The 21,503-nt window shown below is 40.1% G+C and overlaps 1 protein-coding gene across 1 annotated transcript; it reads left to right on the forward strand.

Moving 5' to 3' along the window:
* The first annotated feature begins 12,450 nt into the window (after positions 1-12,450).
* On the forward strand, positions 12,451-13,441 carry LOC104446604 (B3 domain-containing protein At2g33720-like). The gene is made up of 2 exons (XM_010060440.2): positions 12,451-12,730; positions 12,954-13,441. The coding sequence occupies exons 1-2, from the start codon at positions 12,451-12,453 to the stop codon at positions 13,439-13,441; spliced, it is 768 nt and encodes a 255-aa protein (XP_010058742.2).
* The last annotated feature ends 8,062 nt before the right edge of the window (positions 13,442-21,503 follow it).

The following is a 21,503-nucleotide window of genomic DNA, read 5'->3' on the forward strand; positions in this document are numbered from 1 at the left end:
GCAAAAGAAGAAAATAATAAAGGAAGATATGTTTTGTCATTAGAAGACAAAAAAGGGACACACTATTTTATATTATCTATTTATCTGTAGGAGGGATAGAAAAAGAAGAAAACTCCGTAATAAGCATGGGTTTTTGTTAAAGTAGTGGGGCCCAAGGTCAAATTTTTGACTTTGAGGCGTACGCATAAAATGCCTAGGTTTTCTTTTACCGTGAACGTGGCACGGTATGAGGAGTTGCGCGTCCAAGTTGGAGAATTGTTAAATTAATATTTCAAGTTTAAATTCGAATAACAATATGTTAAACTGAATTTGTTAAAAAAAATTTCCTAAATGGTTTAGCAATCGAATGGAGAAGCAATTCCTTCGGGACTCTTTTTTTTTTTTTTTCAAATGTGCAAAAGAAGAAAAGAAGAAAGGAAGATATGTTTTGTCACTAGAAAACAAAAAAAAAAAAAAAAAGAGCACACTATTTTATATTGTCTATTTATCTTTAAGAGGGATAGAAAAAGAAGGAAACACCCTTTACAGAAGAAGAGTCCTCGTAGGCGTGGATTTTTGTTAAGGTAGTGGGGCCAAGGTCAAATTTTTGACTTTGGGCACAAACACATAAAACACCTAGGTTTTCTTTCACCTTTTTGCAAGTGAACGCCGCACAGTCTCAGGAGTTGCGCGTCCAGAAGAGCATCGCACAATAAAGGTAAAAGAAAACCTAGGCGTTTTTGGTTTTAGTGTACGAGCATTTTATTGAGTTTGAATGCATGTTAATTTTGTGCAATGAGTTTATGTTCAAGTGAGTTGTTTAATTATAAGCCTTTTTAATTTTGAGTTAAATCTCAGCGTGGAAAATATTCAAGCGCGTGAACGATTGTAAACTCTGATTCTCCGATTATAGTGGATTATTTGTTGATGGCTCTCTCCGTGAACGTAGGTACCGATACTCGGACTGAACCACGTAAATTCTATTGTCCTTATTATTTCTTATTTATTTTTCTGGAGTTTGCGTGTTGACGGAAATTGCAAGATCATGTCGTTTCTGCTTATTATATTCCAATAAATTTTGTGAGGCTTTCTTCACGAAAGTTGCTCATTATATTTTGTTCTATAACATACTTTAATTTTGGATTTTCTGGACATCATATATTCAAAATATATTTGAAAAGCCGAAGCAAGATTGAAATTGTTTTCTCAGATTTTTACTGACCTTTACTCGGTTTTTATTTTCCATAGAGTTTTTGACAAAATATTTGGACAAATGTTCTTGATGAAATTTTTAGACCACATCTTAAAATTTAACATGTGTTGTAAAAATATCGCGTGGCGAATATATAATAGAGAAGAGATTTGAGAAGAGAAAGCAAGTGAACACTAGAGATAGTAGCAAGATGAGAGAGCTTTATTTCTAGTATCTCACTGTCGTGTTTCTGTGTGATTGTGTATTGTACATCAAAGCTAAACTCCTATTTATAGGAGAACAAGAATGTACTTATCATTAATATCAATGTATCGAATGATACATGTACGGGATAAGGGAGACGAATGTTCATTGTATAGGAGATGTACTTAGAACATTTGATACAAATGTACCATAATAAGTACATTGGATAAGATGAATATAATGAATATTCATTCATGTATTCTATCCATTCATGTATTTCATAACACTCCCCTTGAATATTCATCATATTCATTACGAATGTGCATTGAATGATACTGCCTCATTAAAAACCTTAAGCCGGAAAAACCCAGTGGGATAAAACCGGACAAAAGGGAAAAAGAGTGTAGAGCACAAAAGTTATGATCTCTCCCTTTTATGGATGCATTAATTGCCTCGTTAAAAACTTTAAGCCAGAAAAACCCTATGGGAAAAAACTGAACATAAAGAAAAAAAGAGTGCAATGCATATATAACCCATTCTGGGGCTAATCATTATTGCATCTTGTGAACTAGCCGCATATCAATACTACAATGCATAGTTCATAATATCTCCCCCTCAATTGAGCCATATAGCCACTTCTGGGGCTAATCAATCTTACATCTTATGAACTCGCCTCATACCAATGCCATATACTAATTTCTCAAAAGTTGATGTTGGCAATGATTTGGTAAAAAGATCTGCAAGATTATTTATGGATCGAATCATTTTAACATCAATTTGTTGACTTTCTTGAAGTTCATGAGTATAAAAAAATTTCGGCGAGATATGCTTGGTCCTATCACCTTTGATATATCCTCCCCGACTTGTGCAACACAAGCAGCATTATCTTCATAAATTATAGTGGGAGAATTGGTAACCGGTATTAAGCAACAAGAATTATGAATATGTGTTATAACGGATCTTAACCAAACACACTCTCTTCTTGCTTCATATAAAGCAATAATCTCAGAGTGGTTAGAAGATGTAGCTACTAGCGATTGCTTCGTAGAACGCCAAGAAATAGCGGTGCCGTTATAACAAAATAAATACCCGGTTTGAGAGCGAGCCTTATGTGGATCGGATCTATATCCAGCATCAGCATATCCAACTAAACCAGAGTTAGTGGAATCCTTGGAATAATATAATCCCAAATCTATGGTTCCTCGGAGATAACGGAAAATATGTTTAACTCCATTCCAATGTCTCCGAGTTGGCTCAGAACTAAAAGGTGCCAATAAATTTACCGCAAAAGCGATATCTGGTCTCGTACATTGTGCCAAGTACATCAAAGCCCCAATTGCATTGAGATATGGTACTTCAGGACCAAGTATCTCTTCATCAGATTCTTTAGGATGAAATGGGTCCTTTTGGGGATCTAGAAACCTTACAACCATAGGGGTGCTCAATGGGTGAGCTTTGTCCATGTTGAAACGTTTAAGCAATCTTTCAACATATGCTGATTGATGGACGATTATTCCATTTGCTTTATGCTCAAGCTCTAGACCAAGACAAAGTTTGGTTTTACCCAAATCTTTAACTTCAAACTCCCTTTTCAAATATTCAGCAGTTTCAGCTAACTCTTCTGGAGTTTCAATTAAATTTATATCGTCGACATAAACTGCTATAATAGCAAATCCGGTTTCTGATTTCTTAATAAACACGCATGGGCAAATAGGATCATTTTTGTACCTTTCCTTAATTAGGTACTCACTTAGGCGTTGATACCACATGCGACCGGATTGCTTTAACCCGTACAAGGATCTTTGCAATTTTATTGAGAATAAATTGCGGGGGGTGCATGCTTCGGGCATTTTGAATCCCTCAGAATTTTCATATAAATATCGAGTCTAATGAGCCATATAGATATGCCGTCACAACGTCCATAAGACGCATTTCCAATCTTTCAAAGATTGCTAGGCTAATGAGAAAACGAAATGTAATCATATCCATCACGGTGAATATGTCTCATTATAATCAATCCCAGGTCTCTGGGAGAATCCTTGGGCAACGAGTCGAGCTTTATACCTGACAACCTCGTTTTTCTCATTTCGTTTTCGGATAAATACCTATTTATATCCAACGGGCTTTACATTATCGGGGATACGAGTTACAGGTCCAAAAACCTCTCGTTTAGTTAGGGAAGCTAATTCAGCTTTAATTGCTTCCTCCCACTTATGCCAATCTTGCCTTTGACGACATTCAATAATAGATTGTGATTCACAATCATCATCCATAATTTGATGAGCAAGCGAGAATGCAAAAGCATCATCAATGATGATTTCATTTCGATCCCAAATTTCATTACGGTATGTAATGGAATTCTCGTATTCCGGGGCTAGTGCTCCTTTCATGGGTTTGTGCCTCTTCAGGGGCAATAAGCTCTTTGGGAGCGAGCACAACGCTAGGCTCTTCTAGAGCGGATTCCTGATTCTTTCCCCTTCGTTTTCGAGGAGCGGTATCTTTTGATCCTATCGGTCTACCACGCTTCAAGTGCGGGGGATTTTGATCCATTTTAGCCTGTTCTTCGGGAACAGCTATCCTAGCTGGAGCATTTGCAGCTGGAATATGAGACTTCGTTACCTTAGTAGCATCATTAAATGCGTCAGGAAGTCTATTGGCCATAGCCTGTAAATGGATTATGCGCTGCACCTCGTTTTCACATTCAGGAGTCCTTGGGTCTAATTGAGATAAATTTTCTCATTCCAGAGAAAACCTTAACTGGTTTTTGTTTTGCAAGTCATGGAAGTTGTAGGTATCCCAATTGATGGAAACCTAGTCTCATCGAAATGACAATCTACAAACCTCGGGCAGTAAAAAAGATCACCGGTAGTTGGTTCCAAAAACCTAATAATAGATGGTGAACTAAACCCAACATAAATGCCCAAACGGCGTTGGGGACCCATTTTCGTCCTTTTTGGCGGTGCTACAGGCACCTGTACTGCACAACCAAATGTGCGTAGATGTGAAATATCTGGTTCATAACCAAGAACCATTTGAAGGGGAGATTGTAAAATACTAGCAGTGGAGCGTAATCTTATTAGAGCTGCCGCATGCAAAACTGCATGACCCCATGCTGTATCGTTGAGATTCGTTCTCAACAATAGAGTGCGGGCAATGGTTTGGATACGTTTAATCAAGGATTCTGCCAATCCATTTTGAGTATGAACATATGCAACTGGGTGCTCAACCTCGATTCCAAGTGAAGCACAATATGTATCAAAACTCTTTGATGTAAATTCACCAGCATTATCCATCCTTATGCTCTTAATTGGATAATCAGGGAATTGTGCCCGGAGCTTTATAATCTGCGCAAGTAAACGTGTAAATGCAACATTGCGCGTAGATAGTAGGCAAACATGGGACCATCTACAGGATGCGTCCACTAATACCATAAAATATCGAAATGGTCCACTTGGTGGTTGTATTGGTCCACAAATATCACCCTGAATTCTTTGCAAGAATAAAGGAGATTCAAAATTAACCTTTGTTATAGAAGGTTTGATAATGAGCTTTCCTTGTGAGCAAGCCTCACAATTATAATCTTTGGACAACAATACCTTTATATCCTTTAAAGGGTGCCCTTTTGTATTTTGAATTATCCTACGCATCATTGAAGCGCCAGGATGACCAAGGCGATCATGCCACAGTCCAAACTGATTAGGGCTTACCAATCTCCAGGATATGGTAGCGTAGGTTTCAACAGCTTTAATCATGACACAATACAAACTCATAGAAGAAGCTTCTAGCTTCTCATGGATGGTCTTCAGGCCCATCTTATAAGAGGAAATGCCAATGTATTCCTTATCTTGCTCATAAATAGTCTCAATATGGTACCTATTACGGCGTACATCTTTGAAACTGAGCAGATTCCTTTTGGATCGAATGCTTAGAAACGCATTCTCAATATGCAGAATTGTGCCATTTGGCAAAATAATTGCAGCATTCCCAAAACCATCAATAATCGGAACAGGACCTGATATTGTATGGATTTGTGCCTTACGCAATGTCATACTCGAGAAAAAGTGTCTACTACAAAATATAGTATGTGTTGTTGCACTATCAAGCAAACAAACATCTTCATTTTTCTCGGTATTTTCCATTTGCATTTATATTGACAACTTCAGGTGTCAAGTATCATAAAAGTTGCATATTAGTTATATAGTCAAATAAAATTTCAAAATTAAATATTATATAAGGTTCATAAGTATTTCATAAAGGACAATAAAAAAAAACATTTAAAACGAAATAACATAAAATTCAAAGTTCAAATTATCATCCACCAATCTGATTCATCAAAGTAATCAGAGGTCCTCAAAGAAATCAGAGACATCCAATGATGCATTTGCTACTTCAGGAGCAAGAGGAGTCCCACCAACGGAGATATTGTTGGCTTCAACAGTGGTTATGGCAGTAGGATTGATTTCAATGGCATGAGATTCACCACGCTTGCCCGTATGCTTTAAAGATGCCTAGTATAGGTCAACAAAATGTTTTGGCGTACGACAGGTACGTGACCAGTGCCCAGTCATGCCACAGCGATGACAAATACTTTCATTAATCACCTTGTTTTGCTTCTTTTCTTTGCCATGATTCAGGCCAAAGTTTGATTTCCTAGGGCGGTTAAATTTCTTGCCATCCCTTCTAGGATTATATTCTTGCCTGCGCTTATAGCCCTTAAAATGGCTAGTATTTTTCTCAAAGTTAGCATGTGCTTCAGGCAATGCTTTTGAGACAGCAGGTCTAAGATCATGATTTTTGAGCAGCAATTCATTAGTTTGCTCGGCAGTAAGAAGCACAGAAATTAATTCAGAATATGTGGCAAATTGACGTTGCCGGTATTGCTGTTGCAATACAATATTTGAAGCATGAAAAGTGGAAAAAGTTTTCTCAAGCAATTCTGCATCAGTGAGTTTGATACCGCATAACTCTAGCCGAGAAACGATATCAAATAAAGCAGAATTATAGTCAGACACTGATTTAAAATCTTGCAATATGAGATTTTGCCAATCATATTGTGCTTGAGGGAGGATAACAGTTTTGGTATGATCATACCTATCCTTCAATCTCCTCCACAAGATATGCGGGTCTCGAACGGATAAATATTGAGTCTGCAGGCTCTCATGCAAATGACGGCGAATAAAAATCAGCGCATTTGCTTTATCCTTTTCATTAGAGGTTCCATCCTCTGTAATTGTATTAGCGAGACCTTGCCCTTGGAGGTGCATTTCCATGTCAAGGCGCTAGGATAGATAATTCTTTCCACTCACTTCCAGGATGTGGAATTTGGGCTTTTCAATATTTGCCATAATCCTTGCAAAAATAAATCCTTAAATCAATTAAAAGGATTTCCAAATATCCACCACTACTTCAGGAGCAAAATGATACTTTTAGACTTGAATTTTGGTTTCGGGCCAAGAAAAATAAAAATGAAGAATTGATAGAAGAAGATAAAGTATAAGTTGATTAATAAAAATAATACCCACCTTGCAAAATTTACTTACTCAATCGGTAGATCTTCGTGCTTGCAAAAGTTACTTACTCAATCGGTAGATCCTCGTGCTGATAACGTGTTGTAAAATATCGCGTGGCGAATATATAATAGAGAAGAGATTTGAGAAGAGAAAGCAAGTGAACACTAGAGATAGTAGCAAGATGAGAGAGCTTTATTTCTAGTATCTCACTGTCGTGTTTCTGTGTGATTGTGTATTGTACATCAAAGCTAAACTCCTATTTATAGGAGAACAAGAATGTACTTATCATTAATATCAATGTATCGAATGATACATGTACAGGATAAGGAGACGAATGTTCATTGTATAGGAGATGTACTTAGAACATTTGATACAAATGTACCATAATAAGTACATTGGATAAGATGAATATAATGAATATTCATTCATGTATTCTATCCATTCATGTATTTCATAACAACATGGAATTTTTCCATGATTTTTGTAGTTCATTTAGATGTCCAAAATGCAATTTCCTGACCCGGTTGCAATCTGGAATTTTGATCCGAAATTCAGAAAGTTATTGGGACCCACACAAGCTAAACCAAACCTCAAGTCCTTCACAAAAAGCTTTCCTCGGATCTCCTCCATGTCGTGTTAAGTTTCATGATTTTTCGAACGGATTTACTTGGTAAATGCCCTTGATTACTACAGATGGGTGAGCTGCCCATTTTACGTCAGTTCTGGCTAAACCTTTGTATTGCAACCAGCCTTTTTGGACTGACACGGGCGACTAAATGTTTGTATCTTTTCTCAGGTTTATAAAGGATGGTGGTAGATTATGAACCGTTACTATGCATTTTAATCAGTGTATGGCCTATTTATATTGAGATATTTGAATTGTTGCACCATGGAATGAGTGTGTAATTTGGGAATGCCGTCAATTCTTGAAATAACGATGCCTCAGGTTGTAGTATGGATGATTGAGGGGTGTAACACGGTTCTCTCATATGCCTAAGGTGTAACACAATCCCCTAGATGAACTCATGACGCCATGGGTGCAAGATGCCTGGAGGGGTAATTGGGTTCCTCCGGATGCCTGGGGGTGTAACATAGTTTCCTAGATGTCCTCGCAATGCCGGATGGGTGCCAGATGCCCGAGCGGTAATAGGGTTCCCCAGAAGATGCTGATAGTCAATTCACTGTAAAGACAATCAATTGCACTTCTAGATTTCATTCAAGCTTTATTGAGTTATTGTTTTTAGAGAAAATGTTTTCTATATGCTATCTTGATTTTGAGAAAGGTTCTCAGGTAGTTGATATCATAATGATCTTCTGTTTTTTATATTTAAACTTCATTGTATGTGTTATTATTAACTTATGTGGTAGAGTTTACTTACTAAGCTTTGTGCTCACTCGTGGTTGATCATTATTTTTCAAATTAGTAGAATTTTAGGAAGACAAGCCAAGATATTGGACATATAGACGACATAGTACATATGTAGTATCTAGATTTGGATTATGTTGCTACTGGAGTTTTTGGGTGTAGTACGGAGTAAAGTACCTTTTGCTTGTCCCCTAGTGCACCCCAACCTTGTCACCTAATATATATGTGTATATATTTAGTGACCTAGGGAAACTCTGTGCGCCGCTTCACGGCGGAGTAAACCCTGGAGGAACAGTAGAATCACCAATACCCTTACTATTCCGGGTAAGTCGCTTGACGACGCCAAGAATCGAACGCTGGTCCTCTCGTGCAAGGAACCAGGGCCCAACCATTGACGCCACCACCACAGGTGGTGTGTTTGGTTTTATATTTCTGCGTGCATTGCCTGAAATTTGTGTGTACTGAGTTGTCGTTACACACTTTGCATGCTTAAAAACGGAAAGAATTGGTTAGTCATGTTAACCGTGACGTGTTGAGGACGTCACAATGACGCCAACCATTGATTAAATACTAACTCGGTTTGGAATTTTAAACGCTGTTTGAATGGAAGAAAAAATGTCCCGTGTCTGGAGTTAATATAAAAATTTGGTTTCCTTAAATACAAGTTCGATGAGAACAGTTTCGACGAAACCCCACAAATTATTTCATCATTAAACGGTGGATCTTTTCACGTTCTAATTTACCGCACTGATAGATTCTTGGACGCCAACGGAATCTTTTCCCCGTCAAAGCAGCATAATCGACAAAAGCGATGGCGTAAGCCCCCGCGTCGCTAAGTCGTACGGACAGAAGGTCATGGCGGGCCCCGACCTGTTCCACAAGATGCCGACTGTTAACGTGGTGCACAACGAGGCGATGGTCCTGCATATAGGCTTGTTTAATGTTTTGACTTTTGAGACAGAAGAAGAGGAAGTTAGAGGACGTTGGGATCCACGTAAACCGCTCAATTTGGGAAAGACTAATATATTTAATTCATTCCTAATTGAATATGTTTTCTTAAGAGATACAGGAGAATCACTGTGGATTAATAACTTTTGTACTTCGTCATATTAAATTATCATGTTTTAGGGAACATATAATCTTATGTCCCTCCCCCCAATACAAAAACACATACACAAACAGACAATCATTGCACTATCTTTGATCCTTTTTCCTTGATCCAACTCGAATTAATAAATACTTTGTATCAAAATAACGTGCACTTCACAACTTGATTTTGCACAACTATAACTCGATCACTCTTTGACGATCTAAGGTGCAAAATCCATGGGATTTTCACACTTCTAATTTCGTGTTGTCTCTCCAAAAAAAGAAATAACATGAATCATGTCGTGAAAAGTGAGCGATCGAATAATAAAATAGACAGAATAAAGAAAATAAATCACCTACCAAAATTACGTGGTTTAGACGTAGTAACCTATGTTCACGGGGAGAGCAACGATGAATTTTGCTATAGATTAAACGATACAATGAAGATTGTACCCTTGAATCACTCAAATACTCTTAAGCCCCAATCGATTTATCACTCGAGCACATACGCACTTCATTTTTCTATTCTACCTCGCATACACTTTCACCGTGAAATAGGATACTTTGATTAATCAAATATCACTTAGACAACCCAATCCAAAGTACTTATCTTTTGTGACTATTCAAATTCCACATTTCTAATTCCGTGCCGTCTTTATGGAAAAAGAGATAACATGGATAAGAAGAAAGTAAAGAAATCCAAGAAGATATTCGATTTCTTCATTAAATTTTCTTGAATTGAAATTGTTGAAATTTAATCAAATAGACCCAGAGAAGAAGTCACTCTAGAGAATTGTTGCTATAACTCTCGTTACTTTATTCATCAGATCATAAGTTTATTAAATAGGCAGAACATCCAAATCACTTAGCAAGAAAATAGCTATAGAATAGCAATAACAAAGACCCACTTGGGTAAAAGTAATCCCTTGTTATGGATGAGGAAGAGGATGATAGTTGCGGTATCCAGGTGCAATTATTTTATTAGTGTATATTATTTGTGTCCATCATCGGGGCATGTGTCCAGCCTGTCATCCGTACTGCTAGTAAACCCCAAAACTCTCTCTCACTCACGTATGACTCGGTTCGATTTTTGCCTCCTCTCTCTAGTGATTCCCAGAGGGGGCTTCTATATTGATCAGAAGCGTGGGCATGTATGTTGCAGTACGTTGTCTTAACTTTTCGTAGCAATGACCCAGTGGAAAAGAGAGAAAAAGCACAAACCCAAATACGCTTTACCGGACCTCCCAATCCACACTCCCTTCGTACACACACTGGCAATGACAGGGACAAGCACTAATTGCACAGTCCTTCGCAAGGTCGGTGGTGGCACGAGCAACGCGGCCGTTTCTTTTTCTTTTTGATGTTGGTTTGTCATCGAAGTCAAAACAAATTACAGTGATATGATTAGAGCTTGTTGTTCCCACGAAGTAGATAAGGTTTTCCTTTTTCAATTCGAAAGGTATATGATCCAATGCTAATTGAGGAGATGCAATTTGTTCACTTTATCGGGTTTGCCGATTAGCTAACTATGAACACCAAAATATGACTTATCTAGTACAAACCCATAAATAACACATGAGATGAGATTGGTATAGATGGTCATGTACATACAATGTGGGTATAAATATGAGCATGCTAACTTACCCACAAGTATGGGGATTGAGATATATCAATTAACATTGGTACCCATGGATAACACGCATGGGGACAGATCACAGTTAGTTGCTAATATAAATATTAGCAATATTTATTAAAAGAATGTCCATATGATGTCTTGAAATTTAAGATCGACAAGACTAAATGCCCATAATAACAAAAATATATTGGGAGATATTTTTCAATGGATTTAACATCGTAACTTGTTACCTTTCAAATTATTACATAACATGAAAAAAAAAATCATAAATTTGTTAAATAATCTATATACCCTTCGAAAAGTCATATATTATAACAAGCACATTTAATACCAACTACGCAACATCCCAATTTCTCTTTATGCATGTTGGATGTGTGCACAATCAATTTTATTTTGGAAATAGCAAGTTTCGAGAAATTGAAATTTAAAAGTATCCGTTGTGAACCCAAAGAGATTTATCTTTTTACTTTTGTTCTTTAAGAAATCAATTGAGTCATTGTATTAGGAAATAAAATTGTACAACACATATACATGTACAATACAGTTTTCTATTCGATTTCACGTATGCATTCACCATCTTGAGCTTTATGTCCAATCGAGAATTGAGAAAATAACGATTAGGAGAGCGCCGATGATTATATCTGATTAAGAATATTAGTTTAGAGAATAAACTAATAGAAAAGGATTATAAATATATATATATATAACGCAAGGCAAGACGTCAGAAGCAGCTCTCACCTATGTTCTCTTTCCACCACCTAAAAAAGAAAAACTCCAAAATCGCCATAAAGGGAAAGAGGCACCACCGTCCTCCGTACAGTCTTGGTGGGACTCCCTCGTCCATCATTGTCGCACGTGTCGCACGTCTCTCTCCGTTCCATCCCCAACATGCCAATCATTGAAAATCCCCGAAAAGAAGAACTCTCTCTCTCACGATCTCCTGTCTCCACTGGTTTTCGATAAAATATTTGACGAGACCATCAGCTCCTCCTCTGACTACTAATGTGGCTGCCTCACTACTCATGGGGACAAGGATACGAAAGCCATCCTATGTCGACCTCCAAGGTTTTCACTAATACATAATTATGAGAAATTATTAGTTTCTATTAAGAACATAAAAAGGAAAAAAGAAAAAAGAAGAAGCAAAAGCGGATTTATGGATCGAGTTAGATGGATTCATGAACTTCACCTGATTAGTGCCCTGAGTACAAACAAGAACTCTTTTGCTGCTAAAAAAACAAGAATTTTCTTCACTTCCTGTAGTAGATTTGACCCCTCCGCTCAAATGTCGCTATCTGTCGCTATCCGGAGCTCCGGTCTCCGGTTTGTCCCCTTCTATTCTCTTTACTGTTTCACTGTCTCGCTTCCCTCCGCATTATTATAAATACACGATTGGTCCTCGATTCGATCCCTCACGCCACCACCCTCCCCAACCCACACTCTCTTCACACACACTTACGCACGCACTGCGGCAATGACGGGATCAAGCTCAGCCTCCAACTTCACCAAACTCCAACTCGGTCGCCCCGGAAGCTCCTCCTCTTCCTCTCCAACCCAGAATGCCAGCACGGTGACCCCCAAGAAGCGTGACCTCCCAGGGAAAGACATTGTGGCAATGGAAGGATCGAGCTCGCTCGACTTAACCAAACTCCAACTCGGTTGTCCTGGCAGCTCCTCCTCCTCCTCCTCCTTTCCAACCCAGAATGCCGACTCGGTGACCCCAAAGAAGCGTGACCTCCCAGAGAAAGACCCGAGTAAGTAAACACAGTTCCATTCAATTGAAATATACGAAAGCCATCGTATGACGACCTTCATGGTTTATATACTAATATCATTAGTTAATTAAATAAAAAAGAGAAGAAGAAGAAAGAAGAGAAAGGAAAGAGACAAAAGGAGACTTTTTCTTTAGGCATCTTATGATGTAACTGAAAAACTCCCAATCGTCGACCACTGACGTAACCCGGTTTTTTTGGGCAGAGTGGAAAAGATCATCACGTAGGGTCGTCCCAGGCAACAAGAAGAGGCCCGTTCTGAGGCACGAGGAAGAAGAGAAGGACGATGCTGGCATCTCCACTAAGTTGACGCTCCTCCACGACCCGTGGGACTTCAAGAAGGTGCTAGAGACAAGTGACGTTGATCACTCGTCGCGGCTCCTGCTTACGAAAGGCTTTGTGGAGAGCCGCGTGCTCAAGGAGAAGGGCGAGGAGATGGTGGGGCTGGTCAAGAGCAGGGCCGGGATGGAGGTCCCCGTGTGGGACGCGGACACAAGCACCGAGCACCCGCTCGTGTTTGGCTACTGGAAATCCACGAAGGGCTACGTGCTGAAAGGCGGCTGGATCCCGGAGTTCGTCGAGAGGCGAGGGTTGGTAGTCGGGGACAAGATCGGGATGTTCTGGGACGAGCGCATGTTTTACTTTAAGGTCCTTCGCAAGGTTGCTCGAGGCACGGGCAACGAGGCTGCTTGAGCTTTCACTGGAAAGTCATAGCGAAAGGAGCTTCTTCTCTATATTTTTCTTTTTCTGTTTTCCTAATGTCGGGTTCTTTTATGTGCTGTGCTTTTATGTTGTCAAGCCATGTTTTCCATTAAGTCCTAATATATTTTGTTTGTATCCCGTTACGTACTCGAGTCTATAATTTCTGGATCTTGTTGTCAGTCAAATTTCGGTTCGGTTTGGAATTGTATTGCGTTATTTGAATCGAATTAATTTATCTCATTTCGCATAAGATATTCTCCGTCCAGAGCAAGTACAGAATCTTGGTTTCCCTGAATTACTTTCGATGAAAATATTTCGTTATGGTAATAATTCCGGAGAAACCCTAATCATGAATTATACGTTTATTAATTTTACCCTTAAAGCACAATCGACGAAAGCACCGGCGGAAGCCCCCTCGTAACTAAATTGTACGAAGCTGACCTGTTCCACTTTTCGCACACCAAACAATGTGTCAGCTATCAATGCAGTGCACAACGAGGCGAGGATCCTGCCAATTGGCTTCTATAATGTTCTTCTCTTCAATCAAACAATGATTTCATGAAGGTTCGACTTTTGAGAGACAAGAAGAGGAAAATAGGGGACGCTACGGTCCATGGAAACCACTCAATTTGGGAAAGACTAATATATTCAATTAAATTATCCTTTTTCCCTTATCCAACCCTAATTAATAGATACTTTGAATTAGAGCGCACATTTGACAATGTAATTTTGCGCAACTATAGTTCGATCGCTCTCGACGACCTAAGGTGCAAAATTTGTGGGATTTCCACACTTCTAATTCTATGCTGTCTCTCCAGAAAAAGAAATAACATGGATAAGAAAAAAGTGAAAAAATCCATGAAGACGTTCAATTTCTTGCAACCCCAAATCTCCACTGATCATCATCAATCACTCACCGCCGGCACCATCTATGGTCTCTTTGTCCCGCTTTTGCGATGTTGCCAACATCAACGATGACAATGAGAATAGTAATAGGTGCCAAGAAGAAGTTTTATCTCCACGTTTTTGTCTTCGAGAAAGCTTGTCTTTTCTCCATCACGTGAGCGATGACGAAAGCTCCCTGGTGTCACTAAAATCGTAAGGACCCAAGCTCATGCGGGCCCCAATCCCGTCCCCACTCGTCGCGTGCGAGTGCCCAACGAGGCGTGAACTGCCGACACACTTCTAATTCGGTGCAATGCTAGATTCTTTGATGTTGTTTTTTGTTGTAATAATAATACGTGAAAACGATAAAATCTTACGATTCATGTCAATGCAAAATTATCAGAGAAATAAATGAAAAATAATAAGAACACGAGAAATTTACGTGATTCGGTCATAGTATCGGTACCTATATCTACGGGGAAAGCCGGCAGTAAATAATCCACTATAATCGGAGAATCAAAGTTTACAATCACTCACACGCTCGAGTGTTTTCTATATTTAGATTTAACCTAAAACCCAAAGTGTTTATAAATAAACAACTCACTTGGACATAAACTCACTGCACAAAAATCACCATGCGTTCAAGCTCAAACGAAACGCTCTACGTACGTTAAACAAGATCAACGTCTTTTTTTCTTTCACGTACGTATCCTCTTTGGAGGGCTTCAGCAAGCGGCGCTCCTTTCTTCTACGTGTACTGTTGGGATATAATATACAGAAACGTCAAGATCTTACAATTTACGTCAACACGAAATCACCCCAAATAAATTAAGGAGAAAAATAATAACACAGAAATGTACGTGATTCAGTCCAGTATCGTGTACCTACATCCACGGAAAAGAGCCAAAAGCAAATAATCCATTTGAAATGGAGAATCGAGTTCTCGTTCAATCGTTTCAAGTGTTTCCAACATCTAGATTTAACCCAAAATCCAAAGTGTTTATAAATAAACAACTTACTTGGGAATAAACTCACGCACAAAATACCACACGTTCGAGTCACACGCCAAAAGAAAAGAAATCTCTAGCGTCTTTTTCTTTTTTTTTTCTTCGGCATAGCTCCTCTTCGGCGTGGAGGAATAGTGTGGACGTGCGGCTTCTTTGATCGTTGAACGTCCGTCTCTATGTAGGGTTTTCTTTTCCTTTTATACGTGTGCCCCAAACTTTGGGCCCCACCGTAAATAAAAGAAATTCGGCACACTTCACGTGCATGGAACTCGGCGGCTTCTCACTGGACTAAAGAAGACCTGCAAATAAATAAATAAAATCTGTTTTATACGTGGGTGTGCCCAAGGTCAAAAGTTTGACCTTGGGCCCACCTTTCCTCTTTGGTTCTCCGAAGTAGCGTCCCACGCTTCTTCCTTTGTAGCCGTTTTTTTTTTCTTTTACTTTAATTCCTTCATGAGTCCAGCGAATTTCCTCGTCCAATTTAATCTCGAGACATAATTTAACAATTCTCCACCTTGACTCGATATTTGAAGTTAAGTTATAGTCTTATCATCCATACCGCTCTCCCAACACCTCGATTGGCGCTTACTCTCCATAGACACCAAGAAAGCTCAAGCAGAGCTTGAGCTTCGCCAAATGAACAGACTTAGTTATCATGTCGGCCGGGTTATCTGCTATAGCAATCTTTTTAAAAGTAACAATACCATTAGCTAAGATATCTCGGATAAAGTGGTACATAATATTGATATGCATCGTTCGCTCGTGATAAACTGGATTATACGCCAAATATATCGCACATTGGTTATCACAGTGTATATCCACATTTTTCTATTCTAACTCAAAGTCCGAGAGCAAACTTTGTAACCGTATCGCATTCTTTCCTATAAAGGTTAGTGTCATGTACTCTGCCTTAGTCGAAGACAAGACAATGTGATCCTGTAAAGACGCTTTCCAAGTAACTGCACTACTCGCTAGCGTAAATACGTACCCTGCTAAAGATCTGCAATTATCCAAGTCATCGGCGTGATCTGAATTCACATAACTAGTGGTCTCACTGCCATTGTGTCTTGTCGATACACTATACCCACGTTTGTTGTCCCCTTCAAATATCTGAGAATCCACTTCACAGCTTCCCATGAGCTTTACCAGGACATTTCATATAACGACTAACCACGTTCACAACTTGTGAAATATCAGGCTTAGTGCACACCATAACATACATAATACTACCCATGACACTAGAATAAGGAACACGGGACATATGCTCCCCTCCTCCTCAGTCTGCGGTGATAATTTATTTGAAAGTTTAAAATGCTTCACTAAAAATGTACTTACAGATTTCGCCGACTGCATATTAAAACGTGCCACAATCTTCTCGATATATTTCTTTTGAAATAGACGTAAAACTCCTGCAGTTTTGTCATGCAAAATCTCCATACCCAAAATTTTCTTTACAGCACCTAAATCTTTCATCTCAAATTCAGCATTTAATTGCATCTTCAGCACATCAATATCAGACATATTTTTAGCTACTATCACCATATCATCAACATATAAGAGTAGATAAATCAAAGAATTATTCTCCAATCTCCTAAAGTAAACGTAGCTATCCATCTGACTTTTTGAATAGTTTTGACTAGCCATGAAAGCATCAAAATGTCTAGGAGACCGTTTTAGCCCATACAAAGATTTCTTTAACAAGCAAACATGATCTTCCTTACCTGAAATAGCAAATCCCTTTGGTTGCCTCATGTAAATCTGCTCCTCCAACTCACCGTGAAGAAACGCAGTTTTCACATCTAGTTGCTCTGACTCGAGATCCTGCGAAGTAACTAAGGCAAGTAAAACACGAATAGAAGTATGTCTTACCACAGGAGAGAACACCTCAATGTAGTTAATGCCCTCATGCTGTGTATATCCCTTCGCCACAAGCCTCGCCTTATACCTCGCTGCCTCGACACCGAGAATGCCCTCTTTCCGTTTAAAGACCCATTTACTTTTGACAATTTTTTGGCTCTTTGGTACTTTGACTAGCTCCCATGTCTGATTTTGATGGAGTGGTTCCATCTCTTCACTCATAGCCCCTAGCCACTGCGACGACTCCGAACTAGCCATCACCTCAGAGTAAGACGAAGGCTTATCTGTCTCCACCTCATCACCTACAATCAATGCATGAGCAATATCTATATAACCATAACGTACCGGTGATTTAATTTGCCTTCTTTATCTATTGACGGCTATAGTCTGCTACGACTTTACTGGTTGTTCACTATCACCGACTTCAGGAACTGCGACTTCATCTGCAGTCTCAACTTCTGTTACCTTCGAGATCTTTAGAGTCTCCACCTGAAGCTCCACCTCACTTATGACACCATGATCTGTCTTCTCTGCTAGTTGTATCTCAGAGCTCCTCTGTTGAAGCATTTCAGTCTTGTCGAAGATCACATCTCTGCTGATTAGAAAACCAGGTGATCTAGGATTAGTGCACCACAGCCGGTAGCCTTTCACTCCATGTGCATAACCTAGAAATATACACTTCTTTGCCCTCGGCTCAAGCTTATCATCACTCGCATGAGCATATGCAAGACATCCGAATATTCGTAATCCGGAATAATCAACATGTTTCCTCGACCATACTTCCTCAGGAGTCTTCCACTCGATAGCATATGATGGAGATCGGTTTACCAGGTAACATGCCATGTTCACTGCTTCAGCCCAAAATTCCTTACCAAGTCCTACATGTGAAAACATGCATCAAGCTCGCTCAAGCAAAATTCTGTTATTCCGTTCTGCCACGCTAATCTTTACCACAGAACTCCATGTAGGCACTTGATTTGCTTACCTGACTGGTTCTTAATCAATGTCTTAAATTTCTTGAACCGATCAAACACATCATATTTGTGCTTCAGAAAGTAAACCCATACATTTCTCGAATAATCGTCGATAAAAGTCAGCATATATCGGGCACCTCTTTCAAAGGAACCGAAGACGGGCCCCAGATGTCTGAGTGAATATATTCAATTGGTCGTTTGGTCGAATGAATAGCTATAGTAAACTTAACTCGGTGCTACTTCCCATAGATGCAGTACTCACATAAGTCCAGCTTTCTTGTCTTCTAACCCTTCAACAACCCCCTTTCACTCAACATCGTCATACCTGCCTCACTCATGTGCCCTAAACGCATATGCCATAATTGAGTCAAGTTAGAGTCTGACTCACTTGATGAAATTGCAGCGGTTCCATTCCCGATCTCTCCCAGTAGATGATAGAGAGTATTCACTTTCTTCCCTTTCATCACTGTCATGGCACCTCGAGAGATCTTCAGTACTCAACCTTCAGCGGTGTACGTGCACCCAATGTCATCGAGTGTCCCCAGAGAAATAAGATTCTTTTTGAGTTCCAGTACATGCCTCACATCTGTCAATGTGCGAACCACCCCATCATGCATCCGAATCCGAATTGTCCCTATCCGCACAGCCTTACAGACTGCATTATTCCCCAAAAGAACCCTACCACCATCTGCAGCTTGGTAAATAGTAAATCAATTCTTATGAGGCGTCATGTGATAAGAACACCCCGAATCTAGCATCCATTCGTCTCCTGACGAAGTAGCAGTCACACATAAGACAGCTTCTGCATCATTAGTGCTCCCCTTAGCAATGTTTACCACATTGTTTGTAACATTCTGCTCATCAACTTTATTTCTCCGCTTTGGATAATCTCTCCTAATGTGCCCCTCCTTGTGACACTCAAAGCACTTCACGCGTGCTTTGGACTTTCTATTGCGTGATTTCGATCTGCTTTTACCTCTGCTGCTACTAGGCTCTCGATGTTGTTATCTACCCCGAATCGTCAGTGCTTACGCTGCTCTTATCGCCAGATTGTCATCTCGCAACTTTCTCTGCCACCCCTTAGAGAATAAGGCAGACTTGACCTCTTCTGAGGTTATAGTAGTACACTCCTGCAACAGTGAATCAGTAAAGTGCTCCAATGACTCTGGTAAAGAGGCTAACAATATCATGCCTTATTCTTTATCATCAAGTATCTTACCGACATTCTTCAGATCCAACATGAGTTTATTAAATTCATCTAGGTGGGTTCTAATAGACGTACCTTCAGTATATTTAAATTTAAACATCTTCTTCAGCATGTATAAGCAATTGTTCAAACCTTTCTTCACATAGAGTGTTTGAAGTTTTGCTGTAATGCCGTGGCATCCTTCTCCTCAATAACCTCTAGTAAGACCTCATCCGACAAATTTAACAGGATTATGTTCTTTGCTTTTTCCATCAACTCTATCCTCTCTGAGGCTTTCATTATAATTGGCAACTCATCTTTGCCATTTAGTGCCTTGGCCAAACCTTGTGTTGTCAATAAAGCCCGCATCTTGATGCTCCATAACACAAAATTATTTCTCCCATCAAACTTCTCAATCTTAGATTTCCTCTTAGACATAATTGCAATAACATAATATCCAAATAATAATCAGAGAAGCAAAAGCCCCAAATCACAATCAAGAAATCTAACCCCATGCTCTGATACCAATTGTTGGGATATAATATGCGGAAACGTCAGGATCTTGCAATTTACGTCAATGCGAAATCACCCCAGAGAAATTAAGGAGAAAAATAAGAACACCAGAAATTTACGTGATTCGGTCCGAGTATCGGTACCTACATCCACGGGGAGAGCTAGCAGCAAATAATCCACTAAAATTGGAGAATTAGAGTTTACAATCGCTCAATCTCTCAAGTGTTTCCCACACCTAGATTTAACCAAAAATCCAAAATGTTTATAAATAAACAACTTACTTGGGAATAAACTCACGGCACAAAATACCACACGTTTAAGTCGCACGGCAAAAAGAAAAGAAATCTCCAGCTTCCTTTTCTTTTTTTTCTTTGGCATAGCTCCTCTTCGGTGTGGACGAATAGCGTGGACGTGCGGCTTCTTTGATCGTCAAACATCCGCCTCTACGGCTCCGTTTGGGAACAGCTTTCCCAAGGATCCTTGAGGGGCTAAAGGCCTTTGGGCCAAATATTGAGTGTTTGGTAAAAAAATTTCACTTGCCTTTGCCAAAGGCAAAGCCTTGCCAAGGCTGAAAGCCCAAGGCAGGTTGGGGGCTGCCTTGGGCATTCTTGGCATGCTGGCTTTGAGGATAATAAGTTTTTTCTTCCTTGATTGTCCTTGTTAATTTTTCGTTTTTTCGGCTTTACCCCAACTATTGTTCATTGTCTTCATCCTTCCCTTCTCTCTACTGAGAGAACATGGCCAGCATCAGCGAGCAGGCATCGGCGAAAGGCAGGTGGTCCGGCGAAGGGCATGCGGTGCGGCGAAGGGGGTGGTCCGGCTAGGGTCCCACGACCCTCCGACGAGGGTCACCGCGCGGAGGACGCCGGCAACCCGGATCGTGCTCGATCGGGGTCGCGTAGATCTGGGTCGCGGAGACCAAATCGCGAGCGTCGGCGACCTCCGCGGCGCGGTGGGTTGCACGACGGCTCGGCGAGGGTCGCGGCGACTGAGATCTCATGATCTGGGTCGTTGCGACCCTCGTTGGAAGGTTGCGCGACCCGCCGCTCCGCGACCTCCATGCGGAGGTCGCCGGTGCCGCTCGATCTAATCGCGGCGACCCAGCTCGCGAGATCTCGGTTGCCACGACCCTCGCCGAGCCGTGTCCTCCACACGATGACGCTAGCCGGACGCCGCCCCGCCTCCCCCTCGCCGGACCGCCTACCCTTCGCCGACGGTAACCGGCAAAGCCCTTGGCCAGCCAACTCTCATTTTTTCCATTTTTTTTAATAACAAAAGCATTTTGCAAATTTAATTTATCCAAACACTATTTTGCTCAAACATACTTCACAATAGACTTTCACAAGCACCATTTACCAAACACAATTTGCATTTTGAAAAACTCCTTTAACTCAAATATCTTTACATTTTCTTAAGGATTTTCCCCAAAAGTCTTTCCAAACGCACCCTACGTAGGGTTTTCTTTTCCTTTTATACGTGTGCCCCAAACTTTGGGCCCCACCGTAAATAAAAGAAATTCGGCACACTTCACTTGCATGGAACTCGGCGGCTTCTCACTGGACTAAAGAAGACCTGCAAAGAAAAAAAAAATCTGTTTTATGAGTAGGTGTGCCCAAGGTCAAAAGTTTGAC

The sequence above is a fragment of the Eucalyptus grandis genome, chromosome 5, assembly GCF_016545825.1.
Source record: "Eucalyptus grandis isolate ANBG69807.140 chromosome 5, ASM1654582v1, whole genome shotgun sequence".
Classification (NCBI taxonomy): Eukaryota; Viridiplantae; Streptophyta; class Magnoliopsida; order Myrtales; family Myrtaceae; genus Eucalyptus; species Eucalyptus grandis.